Source organism: Rhipicephalus microplus, chromosome 7 (genome assembly GCF_043290135.1).
Source record: "Rhipicephalus microplus isolate Deutch F79 chromosome 7, USDA_Rmic, whole genome shotgun sequence".
Lineage (NCBI taxonomy): Eukaryota > Metazoa > Arthropoda > Arachnida > Ixodida > Ixodidae > Rhipicephalus > Rhipicephalus microplus.
In genome coordinates this window covers 7013600-7040895 of record NC_134706.1, presented here as the reverse complement: position 1 = coordinate 7040895, position 27296 = coordinate 7013600, and the positions used below count along the sequence as shown (strand labels likewise).

Here is a 27296-nt window from a genome sequence, read left to right as displayed (position 1 = left end):
GGTAGTGAGCTTAGAATACAGGAGGTCATGCTAGAGATAACAGATAAGTGCAAATATCTGGGTGTATGGATAAGCAATGGGACCGAATACCTAAAGAAACACGAAATATGCGTAACAACTAAAGGTAACAGGAATGCAGCACTGATGAAAAATAGGGCACTGTGGAATTACAATAGGTATGATGTTGTGAGAGGAATATGGAAAGGGGTCATGGTTCCTGGTCTGACGTTTGGCAATGCGATCTTGTGCATGAGATCAGAAGTTCAAGCAAGATTAGAAATTAATTAATGTGGAATAGGTAGGCTTGCTTTAGGAGCTCACTGGAATACACCAAATCAAAGAGTACAAGGTGATATGGGATGGACATCATTTGAGGGCAAAGAAGCTAGCAGCAAGATAAAATTTGAGAAGCGATTGAGAGAAATGGGGGAAGAGCGTTGGGCTAGGAAGGTTTTCAGCTACTTGTACATGAAGAATGTCGATACAAAATGGAGGAAGCGAACCAGAAAATTGACTGGTAAATACTTAGAAATCAGCAGGGGGCCAAACTAAAAAGAATTATCGGTTAAGAAGAAGGTGAAGGAAACGGAGACCGAAATGTGGAGAATTGACATGATTAAGAAGTCCGCACTAGAGATCTATCGAACTTTTAAGCAAGAAATCGCCCAGGAAAGGATCTATGATAATACTCGGGGTAGTTCTCTACTGTTTGAGGCCAGGACAGAAATACTGCGAACCAAGACATATCGGGCCAAATACGAAGGGGTAGACACAGTATGCAGTGCATGTGGAGAGAAGGAGGAAACTGCCGAACACTTGATAATGTTCTGTAAAGGGCTTCACCCTGTAGTTCAGGATGATGGCGCAGAGTTTTTCAAAGCACTGGGTGGGCAAAATAGACTAAGCGGGTAGAATTAACCAGAAGGAGGTTATCTAATTGGTGGCTAAAGTCAAGGCACGAGTTAAAATTAAACTTTTCACTGCAAAGTACCAGTCCTCAACTTCACTATTTAAAGGAAAAAAAAAAGATAGATATAGTTGTTGGTTCACTAAGTATTACGGCTAGGTGGCGTTAGCCGCCGCCCGATCTAAAGGGTGCAGCTACATCAATCCATCCAATCCATCCATCCGGCACGCCCCTCACCTTGCTTTCCCCAAAGTTTCCTAAATACTTTAGGAATCGCCTCCTCCCCCTTTTTTTTTTTTCATGGGTAGGGGATGTTTAGGATGTGGCATGGACGTGGTAATTAGGATGAAATCACAACCCGCTGTTCAAACCACGAAATGATGGTGTTCAAACCACCATCATTTGCCTAACTGCCAAACTATGGTTTCCATGAATCACTAACTTTTAAAGCTGTTCGTTCCTGTTTCAAGTTGCCGTGTTTTGTGAATGATGCACAACCAAACTACAGCCTGAATTCACCTTATTCCAAATGAACTCGCTTCAGACTCTCTAAGTCAACTATTTCTTTAATTTAGGGTTTTGATGCCGTGAACATTGATAAATGGTGAAAAAGTAGGTTTAAGTAGTCGTTTATGAATACAACAAATATTTTTCTTTTTCCCGTTTCTCTTCTCTTAATATCTGGTTGCTGCAGGGCCTCATAGACAGGTTATTAGCCACCAGAATTCTTTGCATTGTTTTCCGTTTCCTGCAGCGAGTGCACTGGAATAGAATTAGTACTGTGCCATGTGATTGGTATCAGTTGGAGGTGATCTGAATAGGGATGAATCCAGAGGCGGGAGTGGCAGGGGCACTCTCCGCTCCAAAAGCCAGTAACAGCCCCCTCCCCTCTCTTAAGTGTTTCCAACCAATGTTTGCAATGGCCACTTCATTCCTAACATAAGCTTATGGCGGCTAAATGTGCCTATTTCTTTTTCAGATTCTTCGATATAGTTACAATTAAAAACAATCATGCAAATGAGTGGCACTCCTGCAAGCAAAAATTAACATTATTTATGCTGTCATGGTGGTATTGTGTTAAGAGTAAGTACCGAAATAAAACAGTCAGGACTACCCCCCCCCCTCCATAAAATAAGTGGTTCGATCCACCCCTGACTGCGCAAGTATATGTGGATGTGTCTTCTCTCGTCTTAGCTTCTTTGAGCTGCACATATTCAGTATATCAAACCCCAAGTAGATGCCTACAAATTCTGGCAAGGATGAGCTGGCAAATGGTTCATTACCCAGTTCAACAGGTTCCAGAAGGAACAAACAAGAACCAGTTAGAATTTTTTCACTGGGGTAGGGTTACAACTGTTTGTTTTTTCCAGTAAGCAACCGAAAATTAATTCTTTCAGCACATGCAGAATACAACAGAGTCAGAATCAAACACTATTTCACAATTCTTTCATTACAAAGCTGCAATACACAAACACAAACAGCTACAAACGAAGGCAGCAACTGAGCTGGGTAAAAGTGCATAAAATACATGTGGTCGCCTCGCACATGGCTGTTTTATGTTTTTGTCGAAAACTTTCATTTATGTACACAACAATTTCTACTACCTCAATGTGTCAAAAGACAAACACAAGTCGCACAGACACAAATAAATACACAGCTCAAAGTATTGCAATTAGAAAAATATCCACCTACAGACATTGTAAGAAGTATGATGGGATGCTGAAGGTAACACAGTTTTGCAATCAGAGGACCTACAATACCATGACACTGGATGTAATGGCAAAATGTCTATGGCAACTCGTAAAACAGAACGGTGAGTGATAGCACCGGCATCAGTAAAACCTCCTCGTGCTCCATGGCACTCAGTTAAAATGTTGCAATGTCATGTGCTATGTTCAAGGAACAAATAAACTTAAAGAAAGGCAATCCTGTGTGAAAGATGAAAGCACACATAGCAAATATCATGGGACCTGGGGATATCTATTAGTCCGAATTCGAATGAAATGGGTCATTACTATTGGCATTTGAAAAGAACTACTCTCAACGTTTCATTCACATCTGGTTTAAGCACACAATGCAGTTGCATTGCCATATCTAGCATAAGACTACATAGTACATTACCCGAATCACCACCACACAAAGAGGGTTGGTTCAGAGTGATAATTTCATGTATAAGCAATAAAAAAAAAATCATTTGTTTCAGACTCCTTTGAAGATTCATGAATCTAGAGTTCTCACTTTGAGTGAAGCTAAGGCACAAGTGAAATTGGTAGCGACATTGCATAGTTTGAACCAATTGTTTCTGGTGTATTTAACCTTGCTTACAAAATTAATATGTAAGCACTTTTATGAAGTTGGCAATTTAACTATGGAGACTGAATGAGAAGCAGTCAAAAAAAAAATGGAATTTGTGGTCAGTTTCTGTTAGTAATAATCATGAAATGATTGATAAAATGTAAAGAATGCCAATACAACTAGCAGGTAAGATACACAAGTACTTCAAAGGTTTTTCTCAAAGAAATATTTTCTTGTTGCAAGTGGCAGAAAACAGTGCCTTCAGGAAACTGATAAGAAGTTTTTCTGTAGCTTATTTTGATCCTCAAAACCTGGAATGATGGTTGAGTAAAAAACAAGATGGCAAACATTGCTCTAAAAATACTGGAGCAAAAATACTAGCGATGAAGACGCAGCCTAACTTTTGCAATAGTATTACAAGATGTTTAACACCTACTGGACGGATTGATCATGAGTAGAGACTTCACTTCCGTTTAAATCTATTATAATGGATTGACTTTCATTAGAGTTAAAGAATGGAACAGTGCCAAAAAAGCACTTAAACGCTCTGGCTACCATGTATAAGCTAAAATAATAACGCACAAAACTGGAACAGTGAATAAATTGGGGGGAGAGAGGACACTTACTGATTGATCTACAGATAAAGGAAATCTACACACATACAATAATAAGTAACTAAAGTTACACCACACTTTTTTCAAGTAAACAGAAAACTGCTTGTTGTAGCAAACCGGACAACTTAGATGTAACAATGTTGCACAAACAAAGTAGTCTATTAAGTGTCTAGAAAAAGTGATCTTTGCAGAACAGATGAAACCAAGTTAGAGCGGAAGCATGACAACGTGTATGTAATAAGTTCAAACCTTTAAGTAATGCAAGCCAAAAGTCAACATCCCACAAAGTGCATAAAATTTTCTGAGACAGCCTCAGTACAAAGCAAGCTTTCTTTTCATAATCAAGTTACTTTTACTAGCATTCATTCGAAGCATACATTCTCACATATTTTGCTGTCACCAGGTCTCCTGTTTGTGCCACCAAGGCCGAAGATTGAGAGATCATTAAAAAACATACCCCGCGAAGAAAGTAAAGGGGCTGAGCAAACCGACGCCCTCAATTTGCTCCAATGGTCCCAAGTATACATTGTATCTCCCGACAACATCTCACACTCCTAGCTCTTATATTTTTCTGAAGCAACTAACCAAGAATAGCAATGCTTAAAGGATTTTTACTTTGTCTCGAGAGCAACTATGAATGTGTTTCAGAAATTAGCACGGGTTTTCTACAACTTGCGTAGGCCCTCTGCAGTATAAATACTTCTTGCCAAATTGCAAAATTGTACACCTTAATTGTCCGGCTTTCTTGCAACGACCGGCAAGTCTTTTATGTTGGTTAAAACCATTTGAACCTTAGATAGTGTAGGAAACAAAGGCGTGCAAGGCCTGGAATGAACTGCTATTAACAGTTAGCAAAGTTTCAGGAACAAAAGCTTTTTGGTGGAATGTGTTATAGAAAGGCAAAATTGCAAGCCAGCCATTTGAGTGGAAATCACCAGCCATGTGCATATTCTCGCAACATTGTACATATTTTCTTTCTCCCGTCTTTACTTGCTTACAATTTAGTTGTCGTGAATCAGCCAGCTCCGCGGTACATTTCCTTTAGTCAGTAGAGCAGTTCCAACATGGCTTGTAAGTGTGCCAATTTTGGAAAGTAGGTAAGCAGTTAAAACAATGCTCTGTTCTGCTTCACTTGCAGTTTCATCACATGCTGGCACTGCCCCAATGCACCTGGCTGTAGCTGCTTGATTTAGAAAAGAACATACTGTGTATGTTTAAGCGTAACCAACCACTAGTAAGTAGTAGACACATGCTCGATGCTACTGCTGCCTTTCTTCTTACGTCTTTCTATTTTTTTTTTTTTTTATGGGGGAATCATGGTTGCTCAAGAAGCGAAATAAACCAGCGCTGAAAAATGACATAAACAAGACACACACAGAATAGCACCTGTCCTGTGTTCCTTTTGTTTATGTCCCTGTTTCTTAGTGCTCGTTTTTACGCATCTAGTAAGAACTACGCATCTAGTAAGAACCAGGAGAAAGCCGGTGAACAAATGTGCAATGTCGCATGGCTGTGGATGACTGTTTTCCAGACAAAGCTAACAAGAAAACCTTTCCAGTGAGCTTGGTAAGGTCAAGCATTTACTGATGGCTTCCAGCATCAAGGCAACAAGCTGAGCTGGTTAACACGGTGTTCACATACTTTATGAACTGACCAAATCAAGCGCAACTGCTAGCTCAATACTGTGCATAAACTAAAGACCACTTAACTATTCTAACAATCTACAAGCATGCAGTTTTCATAACAGACAATCAAGGGTAAATGAGCCAGTGCTTCCCTCTTTTTTTTTTTTTTCAAATATCATGTCAGTTATGCCACATTTACAGATATGTGTAGATCGTTAAATGGAATACATCATTTCAATGAGTGGTGTGCCCCCTTGTCGAACGTCAGGCAAATGTGATATGTGATAGCGGCGACTAAATCACAGAACTCAAAGAAACTTTCTTACTAATCCCCAAAGTGTGCGCTTTTGATTGTGCGCACGTGCACACGTGCATGCAATAAAATGAGCAAAATGCAGTTACACGCTTCTGCAGCTTAGCCCGTAGGCTGCATAAAATATAGCGGACGGACATTCCGCGAAAAACTGGACGGATCCTTAGTTCTCCACCGCTTCCCGTAAATGGCAGTGAGGGGCACACACTTCTTTTCTACTTTAAGAGCGAAACATTGCATTTCTTGCAAGACTTCTAACGCATGTACTATGTTCCCACACGTAAACATCTGCTTTAACCTTCATGTTTGCACAGAAAATGCCTCTTTGTGTTGAAATTTTTGCTTAAAAAAAAATTGTGATGGAACTACCAAAGCACTTAATGTCAATAAACACATTGTATAAAGGCATGAAATTACTAACACACAAAGGATTACAAGAACAAAGAAAAATTATCGCGTGTTACATAACTCCACACATAGAAGTGATTAGGCACTGCTTGTCCCCTGTAAGATGAACATCAAAAGTCTCCTTCAAAAGAAGACAACACGAGCATACAACAGCAAACTCAGTCGAGACATATTACCAACTGGGTTGCACTGCCACTGCTCTGAGCAACAATCAACATTCGCATTGTCTAAATGATGAACGACTTCGTTGTGAGAATGCTAAGTGGCTACGAAGAAGCCCTGGCAGTGATTGTTCCAAAAGTAAAACGACCCCACATATTGCAATTAGTTTTTTTCCACCATAAAAGCTTCTTCAAAGGGAAGCTAGCAATAGCATTATCATCACCAACAAAACACAGCCTGGTACCTCGGCTAAAGTCATTGCTGCCTCGCTAACAGAAGTGACAGGTACTATTTTTATCCAACAGTCTAGTCAAGAACAAGGCACACTAATATATTAGCAGAAAGCATACCAGAACTGTGGCTGTCATCTTGATCAGGACGGAGTGTCTTTGTTCATACTAGTATAGATTGCAGAAGTGCAACAAGCAATGAGACCAGCTCCTAAACTAGACTGCACCATGAACACATGTAAACAGAAAAGCACCTGTCCTTGTGAACCTGCTAAATCTGTTCTGGCTGTCTATTCAAGAAGTAGAGACTACGAAGATGAGCCTGTTAAGGTGACCATGGCAAGAACCATTTCAGAGAGCACAAAGCGTGAACTACGGCAGTCCTTTCTTTTTTCGTCAATCAGTTCTTTTGCTTGCAAACAGTGCTCGTCAGAATCAAGGAAAGCAGGCTTTGCTGGTCAGCACAGAGCGGGTTTACACGAATGATGAAAAGCCAGGGAGTGGAGCCCGCGAACCGGCCATGTTGTTGAGGACCACGCGTCCGCCGTTGAGGCACATGGCAGCACTGCTCTCCTGCTCGGAGTCTGTGTAACTCGGCGGCTTGGCGACGCGCTGTCGTTTCCAGGATTGACGCAAGGTGTCGTTGACGTTGGCGTAGTGGTTGACAAACGAGTGAGGATCACCCTTGGTGTCGTCCTCGCTGTCCGAGCCCTGCAGAAGAAATGGAGATCTTTAGCGAACTGTTGTTTATGTGCGCTGTCACCAACTTAGCGAAGATACCCTTAAGATATGAGTACAAAGAAAGTCTGATCAAGCGGAACCTGAAGAGACAAGAAAAATATGTTCCATTTAAGCGAAGTTTGATTTCCTGAACAACCAGCAGGGCAGTATAGTACAAGTACAGTCAAATCTCGTTAGAGCAAACCTCAGTAAAACCAATTTTTTCAAATTAGCAAATTTTTCGAAAGTCCCTCAAACCCAACCAGTGTAGTTGTTTCTTAAAAAAAAAAAAGAGAGAGAGAGAGAGTGAAGTTTTGTATGTAATGCAAGTGCGAAAAAGTACAAAATAATCTCTGTTTATAGTCAGCAACTTCACGCGTCTATAACGTCAATAGAGCGCCGTGATGTTCAGATAATTAGTGGCCGACTGCAGGCTCATTTCTGTACGAACTGTTCCCGTCCATATAATAAACTAACCAGCCTACCTGTGACTCGGATGAACTCATCTCTGATGGCTTCTCGGTTAGGCTGCTGCTGTCGCAATGATCGTCGTACGCCTTAGTGTCCTCTTCGTCCGAGTACGTCACGCTCGCAGGTGAGGGTCGTGGCGGAGACCGCAGAGCGGGCAATGGCTTGCGGAGTGATCCGCGGGTCATTGTACGCTTTGTCGGTGGCTCGGGGCTGCCAAAACCCGCTGCCTGCTGGTCGTTCAAGCTCAACTGGTCATCACTTCGGAGGCTCTGCTGCATCTCCTGCAAATCAGCACCAGTAAAGAACTGGTAAGAAAACTCTATCATTAAATTAAAGAAGAGAGATGAGGCAGCCTATGTTAAGTAGAACTGATGATTGTACGAGGTTGTATCCATACTTATGAAACGTCATCACGAAGTATGACAGAATGCGAGAGGAACAAACAGTGCTCGTGTTTCATTCGTTTTTTCTGTGATTTTGCCATATTTCGTAACGCTGTTTCCAATTAGTCAAGAAAATATTACAGTTTTCATCTTTTGAAGTGGTCTCGTCATGACTCTCTTCTGTTTATCATTGCTCTTTTATAACTGTTCCTGTTCTCTAACCTTATTCCTTATTTTGATGTTTTCTTTATGTTATGCTTATTTTTTTTGCTTTTATTTTAATTCATTTCAGTCTGAAAATGGCCAATGCAGACCACCACACCCAACTACGATATGAGGGCACAAAATGACCATGGCAGACTATGTTTTCTACAGCCTCACTACCAATATACCATCCTAAAATAGCTCGCATGTTACTCTCAATAAAAGTCAGAAGGCAAATGGCAGGATCCGATTACAGTCCAACCTTCATATGACAAATGCAGTTATAATGAATTGTTGGCTACAATGAAGTAAAAAAAACAGTCTTGCCGTTAATGCACTATGATAAATGTAAACTTATAACAACCTTTTGGATATAACGGAGCCATTTAAATTTTACGCAACCCTTCATTACATTCAAACCTGATATAACCAACCCAGATATAATGAAATATCAGTAATAACGAAGTCAATGAAGAATAGTCTTTCAATAGATATAGTGTTAGGAATATACACAAACTTATTTTTGTGTAATATGCACTTTTATTGTAATAATAATGAGGCTTGGCTGTGATAATGCAAAGACAAACCCATAGCTCGCTGTGATCCTATCATTCTCTTGGTTACAACAAAACGAGGCATGCCGACTCTCAAAACAGGGTAGGGTGTCTGACCCACCACTACACGCATGCACATAGAAAAGAAAGTACCAGAAATAAATGCCCCCTTGGTCAATGCCGGTTTTTGAGCACGAAGGCGAATAATGGAGAATGGCCCATATTCACAAACCATTACAACCTTACTTTGAGTTTTCTCTTATCAGCTGTGATCCTTTATTACGGTTGATGTACAAACTTAGCCAGAATTTCTGGTAACCGTTTTTGTAGCTTTATAACGCATGTAGAGGGAACGGAAGCTTGAGGAAAACTCGAGGCGAGGTTGGTTTGTGAGTATGGGCCAAGGAGAGTGAGGGAACACACCTGCTTATACTGGTGAGTCTTGCTCTTGACGCATAACACGGCAACGACCAGGATGATGGCCACCATGCTTGCGGCAGCGAGCACCACTAGAAACCATGGCTCCCGATAGAACGGCAGACGCTGCTTATACTCCAGGAACAGCTTGTCTGTGAAAAAAAACGTCAGGCATGTATACACCAACAGATAACAAATAAGGGCTAATATCTTCAAGTGACTCGGGCTATGCCATAATGGAAAGCTCTGAATAATTTCGACATCACGGGGTTCTCTAGCATGTAATAGCATCCGTAGGTCGGCAGACTCACTCCATGAGTCTCAATATAATGAACACGAATATAACGAAACATGGGTTATAACGAAGGAAATGAAAAACAGTATTACAATAAATACAGTGTAAGAAATAACCTTTATAATGAATTTTCAGATATAAAAAACTTAATTTCTTGTAAGATGCAACTTTGTTATAATTAGGTTTGAGTTCACTTTGATGAGTCTGAGACCGAGTTAGTCCAACTGAAGAAAAGTGTTGTGAGAGTGAATCCGAGTGAGTTTAGCTCGGGAAAAGTTTGGTGAGTCTTAGTCTGAGCGACTCCAAAGAGCAAATATATTTTTTGAGTGGTCTCTAGCACTTCACGTCCATCAAAACGTGACCACCATGGCTGGGACAGAACACACGATTTTTAGATCAGCAAGCGAACTACGTCACCGCGGTGCTGATATCAAAGTAACTCACCTAATAACAAAGAGAAAAGGTCTATATGTTTGAAAGAGCTGGTATGTTCATCATATTACTGTCTTCTACAGTTCGACACAGCAGCCACATCTTCACAAGGTTGGAAGCCATGGTGAAATGCCCACCAACACTTGTAAAAGTGGTGAACCTCTTTCTGTTGCGTATGGCAGCTCTCATATGTGTTTCTTTCCTGATGAAACAAATCCTCTGACGTCGCTTGCAAGATGATTAATCTAGTACCAGCCTTTTATATCTTTGAAGCTCTTTGAAGCAATGTTGCTTCCGGGCACTGATGTGAAGCACCAAATCACTTTAGACAGATACACTGTTGCCATGAATTCTGCCATCAGAGATTCATAGGCTTGTGTGAACAGTGAATTTTAGGTTCGAAGAGAATAGTGATTTTAGTCGAACGGTTTTGAATCGAATTCGAATAATGTATAATGACATATAAAGAAAAATGGCCACATTTATTATGGCCTAACTAACCTGCACAATATATTTTTTTTATTCGAATAAGGCTTCTATGAAAATGCCCCCTCCTTTTAATTCAAAGAAGGTATAAAAGACTTTTGAGTAGTAGCAGGATCCGAATTTCGGTATGATGCGAGTGATAACCTGTAAAATATTTAACATTTTAAAATTTATTATACCTGGAGCATATAAGCCATCATAACAAGCTTTTAAGCTTAAAAAATTATGAATCAATTTCAGGGTAATATGTTAACTTAAAAAAGCTCTGAACATTTTTCCAAATAGCCATGAAATGAATTCACTAAAGAAGCCTATTGCATTGAGAATTCAACACCGCAAAAATATTTAGAATTTAAATTCATATCGAAGTGAATTCGAATACTCTACTATTTGTTCGAATATATATCGCAGGAGCCTGGAGATTCATTATCGGAAATGAAAATGAGCATCATGATTTCGTTTTTGAATCTTCCAAGATTTTGAGCCAGAACTTGAAGTGAATGCTGGTGAAATGTAACAAACTTCGAAACACTTTTTGTATTTTGGCCAATATTGCTCGATAAAATCTTCTGAAACTTGCAATGGTAAATATCTGGCCCCATAGAACACAATAAAATTCATTTTTAAGATACAATTATATAGGGCATGGCACACACTGGAAAAGTTTATAAAGTTGCAGCAAGTCAGTGGCGGAACTACATAGTGGCAATGCCACTAGTTCTATCTTATTTCAAATTTTCTTGCCAACCGAATGTTTTATTGCTACAAGAATGACGCTATGCATTGTTAACGAATAATTTAGTGACATGGGAGAAATTGTTTTCCTCTATACTGTTCGTTAAGATGTCAGCAGTTCTGATTTCAAACTGCAAATACCTTCACCGAAAAGAAATTTTGAATGTTGCAACAACGCACAATCTAGTGATGCTTTCGACTAGAAGTTACGCATTCCTTTTTCAGTATTTCTTCACGCTTCCCCCGGGAAGGTAGAATAACGAGCCTAGTCATGAGCGTGAAAACACGCTGCAAACCACAACAGGATTTCGAGACGGAAGGTGGACACTCACTTGGCGTCAACACGTGTTCGGGAGCATAGGCCGGTGGGCTGATGCCCAGACGGTTGCGAGCAAACAGTCGCAATGTGTAGGCTGTCGAGGGCACCAGGTTCTGGAAGCTCACTTCGTACGAGGTGCGTGGGCTGCCCTCTAACTCAGCAACTGTCTGCCACTCTTCGTCCTCACCTATAGTAAAAGACAAGCGTCGGTAGGTGCCTTTTTACAATAGTGTCAAAAATAAAATATCTCCCCCTTTTCTATGTTTCCTATGGTTGAAATAACCCGCTGACAGCAATGACCAAATACCGCATAATCGGTTATGACGACGAATACTGACTGTTGGACGTCTGTGCCGAATGGTAATAATGAAAGACAAATTCCTTGAAAAGAAAAAAAAACCAGAAGAAATTCAAGTTACTGAACTCTCGCCCATCACTTCACCCACTGCCCATTCGGATTTGCAATATGCTTCACCGCGCAACGTGGTTTCATTGCGGCAAAGCCGACTTTCAAAACACACTACGTTGCAGGAAGGTTGGTGGCTTTGTTAATGCATTTTCGGACACGCAATTTGCACTAGTAATAGTCTCAGCATCCAAAACTTCAGATGTTGTCATACATTGGCTCTATAAGGCAGAGGTAAAAATGAGCCAACCATTTCAATTGCACGAAAGGCGCATGAAATAACATCGCTCTGTGTGCAAGGCCATACACACCCAGCGTTTTGAAGGGTTATGCGAGATCTCATCCAATAGAATCAGCTCCATAACATTAACTCTTATAACATTTCAATTTGTTGTTATAGCATTGATTGCTTCGCCCTTAAGGCGAGACACTCCTTAATAGGTGCTGTCACCAACGTCACGGAGGACGCTTCAGATGAAGACGATGATGGGAGCTCACTTGGGCTCGCCATGTCATGCATGAAGGCACCAAAGAACGCGTAGGAACACTTTCAGCATAATACTGCGTTTTGGAGCAGCATGGCACAGGAGAAGCGGTTTGGCGCAGCGCAGCGCAACTGGTGCCGCACATCCATCACTGCACATAAGGAAGAGAAAATTGCCTGGAACTGCTACAAAGTTCCGCTACCACCAAGTCGGTCATTTCTGGTTGGCATCATGACTTCCAGAGCGGTTGCAGCTCGATCGTAGCACCCATGTGTTCATCAGTGATACGCTTTCTGCCATCCACAAATGTATCCACCATTGATATGCTCAGTGATAGATCGCCCATCCACCATCATGCTGCCAGTGGGTTTGATGCACATGCAGGATGAGGTAAAATCATTCAAGAACTCCCGCAATTTTTCTCATGTCAAGCTCAAGTCAAAACTACCAGTTGTCGTCACTAGCCCAGGAACGTGAATTATCCCCAATTAATCAAGGAGAAACTTGTCTTGACAGGAGTCTGACTTCGCCACTTACTTTGCACTGCTGGGAACATATCATGGTGTCCTTTTATCCTGCCTAAGGTAAATACATATTATGGTTATTCTACACTAAACTGTAAAAGTACGTCTCTCTGGAATAAGCTTAACAATAATATCTGAAGTTTTAAGTCCCAAAACCACAATGTGATTATGAGACGCCACTCTGGAATAAGCTTAATTGGTAACCCAACCAATCAAACAATGTTGCATACATTTCTAAGAAAAGTTGAAGCACTCCCTTATTGACTATGTATAGCCCTGCGCACAGTGTCCTTTTTTTTTTTTTTTTAAAGGCATGCTTTGGTATGAAATACCGTATTTACTTGCGTAATAAACGCACTTTTTTTCTCCAAAATCAGAGCAATGTTGGCGGTGCAATCATTATGCCGGGCAAATTTTATGAAAACTTTTTTGTGATGAGCGAAAAATGCAGTAATTAAAAAAAAAAGTTAGGTCACTTAGCCTTTCCTGATTGACATATACGCGCACACTGTTCGGGAACAGCTTATTTGTTGCACTTCACTCATCTTCAGTGGTTGATGATTCTATCTTCCACAAGCCTTCCCCGCACCGCCTGAGCATGCCATTAAAGCGTCTCACGACTATCTTTTCTCGCAATCGTTTAACCGCAACAGTGGTATCTGCTGTTATCTCAAAGGACCTCAGCTATGCGCGCTACGACGCACTTTGCCAACTTCGCAGCAACCGTGCATGACGACCGCACCGCCGCCGTTCACATTGTAGCTAGTAACCAACATTGTAGCAAGTCGCTGATAACAAGATTAATGGCAAGATACAACCACCGCCTTGCTGTCCACATGAGCTTACTGTAGATCACCTAGTCTACATCTTGCATTCCTTGAAGTACAGGCGGATAATAAGCACGAACAGCAAATTGCAACTGAAGCGAGAATCGGGGGAGCTACCATGTTGCATATGGTCACGATCTTTTCTGGCCGAGAAGCAAATTTTTTTTCTGCTTTTACAGAGACCCGCAACGCGATGGCGACAAATGGCCCTTTGCGACAGCCATAGCTACAGCAAATCCTGTTGTCGTCGCTCGAAAGTTGCGTGCATGTGGTTGGACCTTAAAGTTTCGTATTTGCAAGAAGCAAGCGTCGGCTGGCGCGGCAGTTCCATGAGCTTCGCTGCCTGCGTACTTATCAGCTAAATGTCTCTACATTCGCACTGTTCGTGAACTTCGTTGTAGTGCATAGATAATTTGCTGCCCACAGATAGAAAGCGGCCAAGGTATCCGTGGGGGGTTGGCATAATAATAAAAAATAGAAGAGATCCAATGGGCAAGGAGGCACCAAGTGTTGGTTAGCGGGACTTCAGTAGATGAATGAAGGGGGTGCATTTATTATGCGAGTGCGTTCACTGTGCGAGTAAATACGGGGTTGTTGAAAAAATTTGTAATTCGAGACATTTTCTTTCGTACTGCATTTGTTTGATTACTGCAATGCATACATTATTAGCTGCTATAAACATGTTTTATTTTTATACTAATCACATTTGGTAGGGACTTCTAGTCAATTTTTTGTGTCCAAAAAGTGTTTTTTTTATCATACACATCCTGACTTAAACAAGTAAGACTTTCAACACTTATGAACGATAAAACAGGAAGTGGCCAAATAATACTGTACATGTGACGTACCTGCATGCACGGGACGTGCTTCGACCAAGTACCCCGTAATCGCACTGGCACCGGGGGGCCCCTCCTTCCAGGAAAGGGTGGCCGCAGTGGCCGATCGCTGTAGGGCCAATTCCAAGGGAGCCAGGGGCGACCCCTCTTGGGGACCCGTGGTGACATTCTTCTGGCTCTCTGCACCGTAGCCATGGGACGTCTCCGCCCGCACAGTGAACCGGTACGTCGTCATCTCGTCGAGGCCACGCACTGCCAGAAAGGTGTGGCCCACTTTCTGGCGAACTTGCCTGCCAGACTCTGAGAAATGAGGGAAAGTATCCTTATAAACACAAACTGCATTCGATGCACTTGTGCTTAATCAATGCCGTAGTTAGGCATGCTAGAAATTAAGATGAACATTGTCTGATAATTGGTATTTGTATGACCCAATGAAACATTACACTTTGTTCTCTTTATTTTTTTTTTAAAGGTCATCTTCATGCCTAGAAATGATAAGGGGGCACCAGTCCTCTCACAGTAAATAGCAGAAAAAGCACAATTCAAAGATGAGGAAAATGCGCAGCTATTCGCAGAATTTCTGCATGTATTGCAGGCCTAGGTGCAGCAGGCATGAGAGTCCAACACATCCCCTTTTCCCTCTGCGCTATGATGCACAGACTCACGAAGAGAACAGTACCATATATCAAATGGCCAAAGTATTAAAAGTCATCTGTAACATAAAACAAATGAAGTTTCAAGTGGCGCACAGTGCAAATGCTATCTATTTACACCTGTGTTTACACGAAACTTCCACATAGCAGAAAGCCAAAGAATAAGCTAGAGAATTACCTTTGTAAAATGTCGCAACCATCTTGACAATTCTAACTTGGATTGATTCTGGAGTAATCGTTACCAATCATGACATGAGCGCAGCTCCGGGATCTATTCTGCTACCTTAATCTACAGCTCTAGACACACTGTGGTCTGGCACAAAAACAGTTTTCCTCCAGTCGCTGCATATCGTGATGCCATCCTTCAGTGCCCACCAGTAGAGAATGCTTTTGTGGAGCACTTTATCTGCCTACTGGTCATAGTTGTACATGCTGCTATAACCAGAGCTGTTGGCATAGTGGCAAACAACAAAGATGGACTACTATCCGGCGAGATGAAGCAGCAACAATACAACACCCATGCAAAGATAAAATTTCAGTTATTGTTTAGGACTCGCAGCTTTCGCTCGCATTCCCCTGTGCATGCGTCACAACGCATCTTGACACATTCCAAAGTCACAGTGTGCTACCAGATTTTTACGTGCCTTCGAGAAATCAGTCGCTGTTTTCTTCAACGCCACAGTGAACTGTCGTCGGCCACCAGACGAGAACAAGAAAAAAAGGCAACTCAGGGCCAAAATAAATTCTCTAAGCGGTAACAAAAAACACAAATTTAGGCCGCCTACGGCACAAACTTGGTAGTAAACAAAGCGCTGCCAATGACTGTGATCACAACGAAGACAGTCGACTTCAGTTGCCCATAGTAGCCAGACTTCTGAAGAGCTTCTGCCAACGACAGGAATATAAGATGAATTCGACATTCTATTGCTGTTGTTTAAAAAAAAAAACAAAAACAAAATTGACCTATATGCCAGTGGTAATTAGCATTTCAATCCGTCACTACTGTACATTCCAAGCAGCAAACCAGACGACATCTCACCGATGTCCAAGTCGGCTGTTTCATAGTTGACCAGGTATCCAGTGATAAGCCCGTTGGGCTCCTTCGGTGGCGTCCAGCTGACGTTGAGTGAATTCATGGTTATGTCGGTGAACACCAAAGGGCCTGGAGGGCCAGGTCCTACAAAAGTGAAGGAGGCAGATGTGTTGATACCTGAACAATCATGCATTCATTCTGCATGCTCAATGGCCACAATACCTAAATACAACCATTCTTCTAATAATATTTCATACCACATGTGCGGTGAACATGTGACTGAAGTGTAAGGGTGATAAAATTCGCCATAGTAGTGTGCATTCTATGTCAGTCAGCAAGCTTTTTTTTTTTTTTTTCACTAGGCCATACCGTATTTACTCGTTTCTACCGCGTCATCGATTGTAACGCGCACCCGGTTTCCACGACGGAAAAAAAAAAAGGTAAGAAATCGATTGCAACACGCACCCAATTTTCTCGTTGGCCCGCACGATCACACCACTCGGGAAAACGACTCCTTTCGGAAGTGTCTTTCATTTAAATATGAGGTACGGGGGAAGCTTGTGCCCATCTGACGTGCAACAGAGCATTGCCGTCACTCTAGTTTTACCGTGGCCCGATGTCAGCACGCGAACTTGCTTCGCCCTCTCCTTCTCGACGGTTGTGGTGCCAGGCATGTCAAAGTAAAGAGGCGTCTGATCGGCATTCCCGATTTGCCCAAGCAGGTAGCCGTTGTTGTGCCGCAAGTTTAGGACGAACCTTTGAAAACTGTGAAGCTTTCCATCGTACTCCTCCGGAAACTTTTCGCATATGCCCGTTTGCCTTCGGAGGGAAAAGCTTTTCCTCTTCATACAGTTAGTTAGCCAGCACCTGCTCGCTTTGAACTGGCCCCGCATTATCCCTTTTTCTAAGGCTAACTTCATAGCCCGCACTTGGAGCAGTTCTGTCATCACGGGCTGCTGTGCCGCTCGCTGCTCAAGCACAAACTAGCCGAGCAGCTCTTCAATTTGCGGAAACCGACCCTGCTGTGGTCCACTGAAGCCTTTGCGTGAAGCTTTGCTGTCGATAATCTTCTGCTTTTGTTTCCACCAGTCCCGCACGCACGTTTCGGGAACTCCGAACGACCGCTATGCGGCCCGATTTCTGTCCGTTTCTGCACACGCGATGACTTTTCTTTTAAAAGCGGCATTGTGGTGCACTCGTCGAGTTTTTGGAGTCGGCCCTTCCATGCCGTCGATGCTAATGCACTACAAGATGACGAACTCCTCAGCACATGTACGAGGTGTCGCACATGGGAAACACATAGGCAGAAATGGCCGACGTGCCATGCCGACGCACGTAGGGGGGCGGCCATTTTGAAAATGCCGATGGCAATAGAATGACTGTATTCATTTTTCTTTTCAAACTCGATTCTAACGCGCATGCGATTTATAAACTCGCTTAACCATAAAAACGGTGCGCGTTAGATTCGAGTAATTATGGTAGGTCATATATTCATAATCTGTATAATATAGTCACACATTTAATAAAATAAAGGGAAAATAAAGTTATAAAAAAAATAAAGCTATGTTATGTTAAGTATGCTGTATAAGCTCTGAGAATGCAGACAAACTGCATATTTGCTTCGAATACTCCTATTGTCCATTTTCTACAAAGCGACGCAACAAAGAAAACTTGCTAGTAACATTACACCCCCATGCCTTTGGAGTATGGAATAAAGCGAATAAAAAATTGGATCGAGACTGCATAACTCTTGTTCACAGCATGGTGAAGGCATCACTCACGGTCGGCCTGCGTGTGGACTTGCAGTGACTTGGACCGTGGACCGTCACCAGCCGGATTGAATGCCAGTAGCTGCACTGAATACCTGGTGAAGCGCCGCAGGTCGGTGATGGTGTAGGCAGTTGGTGTTGCTGGGACTGCTTCCATGGCTTCTTCCACATCACCTTCCGCTTTGTAGAAAATCTGAAAAATAGGCCGGGATAAGCTTCCATTTAGTATGTATGGGCTATTCTTTAAACTTTGCATCAGGGTGATTCAAACCATAGTACACATTTGCCGTCTGTGTACTCAACAAAGAAATGTTATGCATTATAACTAGGGGAGAATAGTTCTTAAAAACGTCCTTAACTTGACATCTAGCTAATTGAGTGATTGAGAGATGTATTCATTTACGAGAGCACATGCTGGGTCGGAATTAGCACACCATGCCACATCGGCTTAAGGAGAGCAACAATTGACTGTTTGATTGATTGATTGATCAACGTATTTTCGTTGCCAGTATTATTAGGTATTGCTCCTTGAAATGTAAATTCAAACTTGATGTGACATGTCTTTAAGGGGGGACGCGGGGATCAAATCGCGAAATTCTCGCAAAAAAACGAATTTTGGATAAGGGCAGATTTGGATTCTGCATCACCATTTCTATCATATCTAAAAATATTTCCGCCGAAAACGATCTCAAAGTAAGCTTAAAAAATGTTTTTCTGACCGCGGATCGCAAAAAGCTGGCTGAAATCTGCGCGAAAATGGCCCATTTCCGAGCGCGATACTTCCGCGCCTTCGCCGCCGCTCGCGGAAAGCTTGGTGTCACTGGAAAGCTTGCTTCACCGCCGTACTTCTCCCGGTGAAACCACGACTCTACGAGCTAAGATAAACGCACAAACAGAAAAAATGCGAAGGCATCCGCGACGCCTTAGACGCGCACCCATTGGTCGCTCCTGTCACGTGGTACTGAGCGCGCTCTGTGAGTGGCTGCTGGGACGCGCTTGCTTGCGCTGGTCGTCTGCTCCGCGCACGCACGTCTGCTACGCACACGCTGGCGCACTATAGTTTGCGAATCCCCTGCCGATACGCCGATACGGTCGCCGATACGCCAACTCTTCTCTAGCGCGAGGCTTAGCGCCCGCAATGGATCGTCGCGTGGACCGGAAGCGCAGGACGAAGTACCGGACGAAGTACGCTTACGGGAAGCGTAAACGCAAGCCTCCTGTTGGGAAAACGAAGCAGTCAGCAGCGATTGAATCAGACGAACCGAGTACCGCGTCGCCACCAAGCTACGTGTCGTCGGAAGCCGACACCTGCTCGCTGCCGATGCTCGGCAGTGAGGCCTATGACGCGGGGCCGTCAACTAGCCGCGACGTTGCGGTGCGGCCCGAACGCGAAAGAAGTTTCGTTTTCGCTGCGGCGGGTGACGATGCGGTGCCGGCTGTTCAAAGTGACGGTGAATCGACGCCTGGCAGTGACACTGAAGACCCGGGGCCATCAACTAGCCGCGGCATCACGGTGCGGTGTGAACGCGAGAAAAGTTTCGTTTTCGCGGCGGCGGACGACGACGTGGTGCCAGCTGTCCAGGATGTCGGCGATCGTTTGCCTCAGCGGAAGCGCACCGTTCAAATACACCTGGAACCTCGTTTCGTGTCCTCGGAAGGCGCCGAGAAGCAAGCCAGAAGTGTCCGCGATGCACTTCGCGAGGTGTCGGCAACGGAGCGGAAGTTCGGGTTCGCGCAGCAAACGGAGCAAACATCGGCAACAAAAGAGGATGAGTTCACCCTAATTCAGGTTTCTGCCATGAATTCCCTAATAGGACCTGCACTCTGCCCAAAATGTTGTAAGAAGACTTTGTCAGTGCAGCATGGGACAAAATTGGGCCTGGCAGTAAAACTGGTACTTTTGTGTGCTTCCTGTGGCCCTATTCATTCACCTTGGTCATCCAGTAGAAAATCCGAAGGAAGGGCTTTTGAAGTCAACCTAAGAGCCATGCAAGCAATCAAGTCCATTGGAAAAGGGCCCACTGCCCTGAATGACTTCTGGGCTACAATGAATGTCTCTCATCGGGGCATTCATCAAAAAACCTATCAGGAACACCTAAAAAAAACATTCAAACCAGGAGCAGAGGAAGCTGCACAAAACATCTTTGCAGATGCTGTGCTTGCGGTAAAAGACGTGTACAGTAAGATGCAGCCATCAAGCCCAAACAACATCACAGTTGTGTATGACGGCACGTGGCTTACAAGAGGCCACAGCTCACACATTGGGGTAGGATGTATTATTGAGTTTTACACGGGGCTTGTGCTGGATTGCACAGTCCTTTCCAACTTCTGTCTTGGGTGTTGTCAACAACCAGCAGAGAGCGACCCCAACTTCGTCACTTGGGCTGAGAAACATCAATGTCAGAAGAATACTGATGTTGGCTCCGGACAGATGGAAGTGGAGGCTGCTCTGACACTTTTCAGGCGCTCTGTCAGCAGGTATGGCCTCCGCTACACCAACATTATATGTGATGGTGACAGCCGAACCTATCTTGCTCTGTGCAAAGATGAGGTGTACGGCTTCATACCACTGACCAAAGAAGACTGCGTGAACCATGTGCAGAAGAGAATGGGTACCGCTCTCCGCACACTGGTGACAAGAGCTAAGAAAGGGGAGCCATTGGGTGGGAGAGGTGGACTGACGCAGGAGTTGATTAAAAAACTGACCAGCTACTACGGGTTAGCCTTGCGAAAACACACAAGTGTCCCTGACATGCAAAGGGCCGTGATGGCCACTTTTTATCACGTCACGTCCACCGACGACGAGCCTCACCATGAGCTCTGCCCACCTGGCCCTGATAGCTGGTGCAAACATCGTTCAGCACAGGCCAAAATGGAGCCAGCACCACCTCACAGGTATAACCTGTCGAAACGTGTAGCGGAGGCTCTGCTGCCTGTATACCAACGTCTCTCTGACCCGCAACTGTTGGAGCGATGCAAAGGCAACAAAACTCAGAATGCGGCGGAAAGCTTGCATTCAGTTATTTGGTCACTGACTTCAAAGGACCAACACGCTTCATTGTTCGCAGTGGAGACAACAGTACATGAAGCAGTTGCACGCTACAATTTTGGGAATTTGCGAGCCTACACTGAAATGTGCAAGTCCGTGGGCATCAAACCTGCTAGCCTCGCCCTTCAAAGAGCTAAAGAAAAAGACCAGCAAAGAAAACGAAAAGCACGCAGTGCAGAAAAAATGAAAGAGAAAGGACGTAAGAAGACCCTCGCAAGCAAAGACACAAAGTATTACAGTCCCGGGGCATTTTGATGGACCTTTACTGACTGAACTTTAACGCCAGTTTTCTCAGAAACGTGTTTTGACCCGACTGTCCAGCTTGCCACGATGCTTGCATGACTATGGCTTGACGGATTTTCATGTGGTTTTTTGCATTGTGTTCCTCAGTGAATTTTCTATGTCGTGACGTTTTCATATTTGTTTATTACTACCTCAGTATTTTTACTCCTAAGCTAATTTCACATTATGATAACGACCACATTTACAAGCATGTATACAATGTTCTCTGTAAAATAAAAACAGAGTCATAAAAATATTTGCAGAATGTCACGACATCAACCATCCCAATGGCTAAAATGTAAGAGCAACTATAGGCTTCTACCATGTTTTTTTGTCACACCAGGCTTTGGGCAAGTTTGGTAGTACACTGATGGATAAAAAAATTTATAATGCCAGAACTACTGGAGATAGCTGAATGAAACTTTGTCATTTATCATTTAGCGCAGTTTCCAGTAAGCATGCCAAATTTCATTGCTCTACGACAAAAACTAAAGAATTTCACTTTCGATCCCCACCTCCCCCCTCAAGAGAATCAAATGTCTCTATAGCACGAGTCATGCCACTAACCAGTATATGCCTACTCTCAATACGATTACATATATTAAAAAAAAGAGCATTTTTTGTTGTTGTTGGGACACCAGTTGCACAATATTTTTACAGATTATAAGTAGGTGACTGTGAATGTAACTTTTTTGGTTTTTAGTGAAGTGGAACCAAATTAAATAGTGGCAGGATTTGAATAAAATATAAAGGATAGTTATAAGCAGTATTATATGCTCGTGTTTCAATTTTTCCTACTTGGTGCACTTACGCTTGTAAACACACTCCTTGACCTAAATAATTATTTGAGGAGCTGGTAATTGGTACATTTGACCTTGAAAAGTGGCTTTGCAGCAGCGCAGATTCCCCCTAAATTGGTGGTTTCATAGTACAACAGCCCCACATTGCTGTGAAACCACCTTTTTAAGAGACCACACGCGATCAAACATGCATCTATTCGTCCAATTCAAACACAAACACTTCAAAATTTCAAATAATTAAGATTTGTGTCAAAGCGAATTTAAATATTGTAATATTTGACCAAATATTTGAAAGCTCAAATACTTACCCACGCCTACATAGTAAACATGAATCAGATACGAGCACAGAAATCTATGGCCCAAATTTATGGCTAACAACATTAGTAACTGGTGATCAGGTTGCTGTTTTACCTTGCTGATAAATTTAAAACCTGCCACACACAAATGTGCTTCCTGTTAATACGAGAAAGGTTTACGTGTTGAAAAACAGGGACACTGAAAAGCTGAAACAAAACTTTGATGTTCTTGCCTTGTATCCGAGCAGTTCACCGTTGCGTTCCGATTCGGCAGGCGGTGCCCAGGATACCACTATTTCAGTAGAGCTCGGCGAGTCAAGCTTCAGCTGTCTTGGGCTGCCAGTGGGTACTGTAGAGACACGAGAAATGGTAGTTCAAACAACTTTGAGATTCTGTCAAGTAGGCCAGAGTATTGCAAGCCGCAACTTTGTAATGTTCGATGTGTTCTGTTCTAAAGGTACGTCTCACCTTTGACACCCACCAGCCATGAATACGAGATAACTCATTTAAACTTAAAAAGCGTAATTGTCATTGCAATATCTGATATATTTTAATGACAAGTTTTTAACCATGTCACTCAAAAAATTTACGACAGAAAGATAGCAGGTGTATGGGTCGAAGCACTGCAAGAAACTTTTTGAGTTTTACATGCCAAAGGCACAATAAGACTAGAAGATGCCTCGCCACGTAGTGGAGAACTTTGGATTAATTTCTACCCACCGGCAGTCTTAAACATGAACCTTAATCTGAGTACACAGATGCTTTCTTTTGCCCCCAACAAAGCGCGATTGTGAGCAGCTCCTGTGCTACGCTCATCCAGTAGCTGTCCACAAGGCTGGTGAAATCACCCGAGAAAAACAAATAATATAACAAATTGTTCCGCTTACCGGCTTCCCCAACATAGACGGAGACAGGTCTGGTCGGGGGTCCATCCCCCTGGCCGTTGTAGGCGATTACCCGCACCTCGTAGATACGATCTCTCTGCAGTCCTTCCAGAGTGAGAGGACCGCCTTCAAGGCCATCGAGCGAACGCACACGACAGTCTTGCAACGACGCACCTACGGGACAGGCCTCCACACGGTAGCCGGGATGTCGCTTGTCACCGTTCCACTCTTCGTCCACAAGACCCTGCACAAAGTTGTTCAGTTTACAAAACTGGACTTTTAAAGGCTTAAGGATAATAAAAAAAGAGAGAGCGAGGCAGAACCTCGAAATAGCTTCAGATGCAATCGAATTTAGAGGGTATTTCCACACAGAAGAAACAAAGCGTGCCCATGCAGCTTACCTTCCAAACAACGGTGATCGATGTGGTCGTGTACGGAGTCACAACTACGTTTGTTGGAGCAACTTGTGGTGCTAGAAAAAAGAGAAGAAAGAAAGCGCAAGTCAGTGTGACTGCCGGCGCAGTTAAAATGACGACACAGAGAAGTGCTGCAGCTTCAACCAGCTCCAGTAGATATGAATCGAAATGTTGCTAAACACCTGCATTTCAGAGAGAAATGAGGAGGGCTGATTTTGCTTTGCTAGACACAACATTATTTAGAACAAGCCGACAAAAAAGCCAAGAAAAGTATAGGGAATGTTATTTGCAGTAGTTGTGACGTAAATGTAAAATGTACACACGGATGGGGGGATGACCACAGCTGTACCTCAGTTGGCAGAGCATCTGACGCATTATTCCAAGGTCGCAGGTTCGGTGCCTGACAGCAGCAAGTTACCTCTTTGTTCACATCACTTTCTTCACATTCACATTAAAATTGCTACAGTTAAACCTACTTATAATGAACCTCCATATAACGAAGTGTTACTTTTCCCCGCCATTACTCCATAGAAGCGCATGTATTTGCGACCTCTATGTAACAAAATAACAGTGGGAGACGGCCTTGATATAACGAAAACGCGTTTGGCCGAGTCGCAGCGATCTGCAGCAATCTGCTGTGATTTGCAGCTTTAAAGCGTTATGATAAATTACGCAGTTTATGCAGAGCTCAAATTGGTTTGTAAATGACCTTTGGACTTGATCTACTGGTTCAATGTGTTTGTACGAAATCATCAAAGCCTTTTCAGGGTCCCTGAAAGACACGCTGTAATTTACTCTAACACTTCCATTTCCTTTAAATTGGGTCTCAGCACAATGGCATTAAATTATGTAAATTCCATGCCTTCATAGACACTGAATCAAAATGAGCATTGCAAAAGGGTGTATACGCAGGGGACTTACCTGCTGGTAGTGTCCAGGTTTCGTTAGATGGCTCGCTCCAAGGGCTGAAACCGAGGTCATTGACTGCTCGCAGCCGAAACAAGTATCGTGTGGCTGGTTTCAGTCCGGCCACTGTGTACGTGGTGGTGCTCGGGTCCAGCTTCTGGGGCAGCTCCTTCCAGGGGCCCGTGTTTTCAATCTGGGACCGATCCCGACACACCCATTCTGCACGTCTCGCTAATGCTGACAGAATCTTGCTAAATGCAAAACTTCAAAGTGAACCTAAACATTTACAATCGAAAAGCTCCATGTGCGCAATGTGCAAGGTTGCTATGTAACAGCAAGTTACAAAGTGCTGGGAACATTCTCTACATTACTGGTCAATATCAGTTCTACTAGTATTGTCTTATTCTGGCATGCTGTATAACGGATTGGTTTTAAAAAGAGGCAGAGAAAGACAAAAGCTGAGACAAAGAACCCAGTAATAATACCTATTGTCGTGGTTTTACACCCCAAAACCACCGTATTATTATGAGGAGTGCTGTACAGGAGAGCTCCGAAATTTCGATGACTAGATTCTAGTTGTATTTAACATGCACCTAAAGCTAAGTAAGCTAGCCTCAAGCATTTTGTCTCCACCAAAATGCTGCTGCTGCAGTCGGGATTCGATCCCGTGACCTTTGGGTCAGCATTCGAGCACTATAGCCACTAGACCGCTGTGGCAGGCAAAAAGCTGGTACGTCGTGCTAAAATTTGAAGTTTTTGTTAACAACAGATGATGGAGCAACGCTTGCTTACACAAAGTAGATGGAGTCCAGCAATGTGCTAAAGGAAGTTGCATCACTACCTTATATACAGAACATGTGCCACGACCGAACATAAACCACAGTGATGATTGCTGCAGCTACTGCTCAATAATAAACAATCTTGCATAAATAATCTCCAATGAGAACAAGATTACTTAATCATAAAATAAATACTACTAAAGTAACAAACAAATAAATAAATAAATAAATAACAAGAGTAATGTACATGCAATAGATAACATAAAACAACAGTGAATTTTACATGATGTACTTATTGATTTGTTCGATAATTTATACATTATGCGATGAATGAATTGGTGGTTTGGATTTCTACAGGTCCCTTCAAGCCAAAGTGAATTCCAAAGAAATGAACAACCCAGTCCTCACCTGCTGTAGCAAATAACACCTGAGCGGCGCAAATCCGTCACGTCCGGGTGTCCAGCTTAGGGTGACGTGCCTCGCCTGCACCTGCGACGGACTCACGAGCGGACGCGACGGAGCTTGCGGCTTTTCTCGACTCGCAGTGGTCAGCACGAGTGCCCGAGCCTCCATGCCCCAGCCTTCTTGGGTGCGCGCGCTCACGGAAAACTCGTAGTACGACTGTGGCTGCAGGTCGAAGGCCTTCAGTGTCCGATCCATGGCCGACACCTCGCGTGACACTCGGCCCCTGTCGGCGTTCTCGGAAGTTTCCTCGTCTTCAGCATCGCTGCCCAAGGAAGAGCCAGGGCGTCGCCAGAAGGAGATCTTGTAGCCCAAAATTTCCCCGTTCGGTTCTTGCGGGACGTCCCAAATGATGCGCGCTGTCGTTGTGGTGACGTCCGGGAATGACACGTTCGATGGTGGGCCAGGAACTAGGAGAAAACAGGCAAACCAAGAAGAAAACATTTTAGGAAGAGATGACCGAATAGTAAATTTGAGGCACAAAGTTACTTCGAAGCAAATGGTGATTTGGTCAAATAATTTCCAATCCAGTGGTTTGAATATCACATATTATAAAAAAGAAAAAATAGGCTTGCGCGAATAGTGAATACTATTAGGTTTGAAGTGAGCTTGAAGCGAATAGTGATTTTAGTCAAGTAATTTCTAATCGAATTCAAATAGCATATACATATTATAAAAATAAATGGCCTTATTTGTCATGACCGAATTATTAACCTCCCCTATATATTTTTTAAAGATTAAGACAAGGTCTGTGCAAATGCATTCTGACGATATTGTTCCATGCTCAACTGCGCATGCAAACAAGCTACAGTCGAACTTCGTTATAACGAAGTTGAAGGGAAAGTCGTAGTTACTTTGTTATAACCATTAGTTCATTATAGCCAATATCCATTTCTACCGACAATTAGCCAGTAAGGAAGAATGTACTCTCCAACGAATATCACAGCTGCCCTCCGCGCAGAGAAAAACAGCCGTCGTAAGGCAAAAAACTAGCAAAATAATAAAGAACAATGCACTTTTTTCTGCCAAATCCAGCACACCAGCTGACAGATCGCGTCAAGGAAAAATATTCCTCAATAGACTTTTTCCGACTCTTCCTCAATGGATGACTACTTTTTCAGCTGCAGCAGCTATTTAGAGTCCGTCCCCGCCGTCATCGTAAGCACCAAAGAAGCAGCACAGCAGATCTGTCGCATCCAGCGCTTGCGCGGGCATCACTACGTCGGGTTTGCCAACATTAGGCTCCGAGGTGTCGACACATTTGTCATGCACGCACGTCACAGTGGGCACAACTTCCGCATCTGACATTTCTTCGGTTG

The 27296-nt window shown here is 43.2% G+C and overlaps 2 protein-coding genes across 4 annotated transcripts in view; one reads left to right on the top strand and one right to left on the bottom strand.

The window, feature by feature from the left end:
• Positions 1-2336: 2336 nt before the first annotated feature.
• Positions 2337-27296, bottom strand: part of sdk (sidekick cell adhesion molecule) — a 69852-nt gene continuing 44892 nt past the window's right edge. For 2 of the 3 annotated variants that reach the window (XM_075868553.1, XM_075868554.1), the window contains 12 exons: positions 25924-26387; positions 24752-24929; positions 23816-23886; positions 23418-23658; positions 22764-22879; positions 18116-18296; positions 16341-16478; positions 14661-14948; positions 11584-11757; positions 9310-9455; positions 7760-8050; positions 2337-7265 (listed from right to left, as the gene is read on the bottom strand). In XM_075868553.1, the coding sequence (XP_075724668.1) occupies positions 7029-7265; positions 7760-8050; positions 9310-9455; positions 11584-11757; positions 14661-14948; positions 16341-16478; positions 18116-18296; positions 22764-22879; positions 23418-23658; positions 23816-23886; positions 24752-24929; positions 25924-26387 (2525 nt within the window). In that variant the 3' untranslated portion in view covers positions 2337-7028. The remainder of the gene's footprint in view (positions 7266-7759; positions 8051-9309; positions 9456-11583; positions 11758-14660; positions 14949-16340; positions 16479-18115; positions 18297-22763; positions 22880-23417; positions 23659-23815; positions 23887-24751; positions 24930-25923; positions 26388-27296) is intronic. The other variant, XM_075868555.1, reaches the window with a different exon arrangement.
• LOC142767261 (uncharacterized) lies at positions 18664-21951 on the top strand. Its single transcript, XM_075868558.1, has one exon. The coding sequence runs from the start codon at positions 19242-19244 to the stop codon at positions 21405-21407; it is 2166 nt and encodes a 721-aa protein (XP_075724673.1). The 5' UTR covers positions 18664-19241; the 3' UTR covers positions 21408-21951.

Coding starts and splice junctions, on each gene's coding strand:
- LOC142767261 (XM_075868558.1), top strand. CDS start 19,242: ATGGATCGTCGCGTGGACCGGAAGCGCAGGACGAAGTACCGGACGAAG.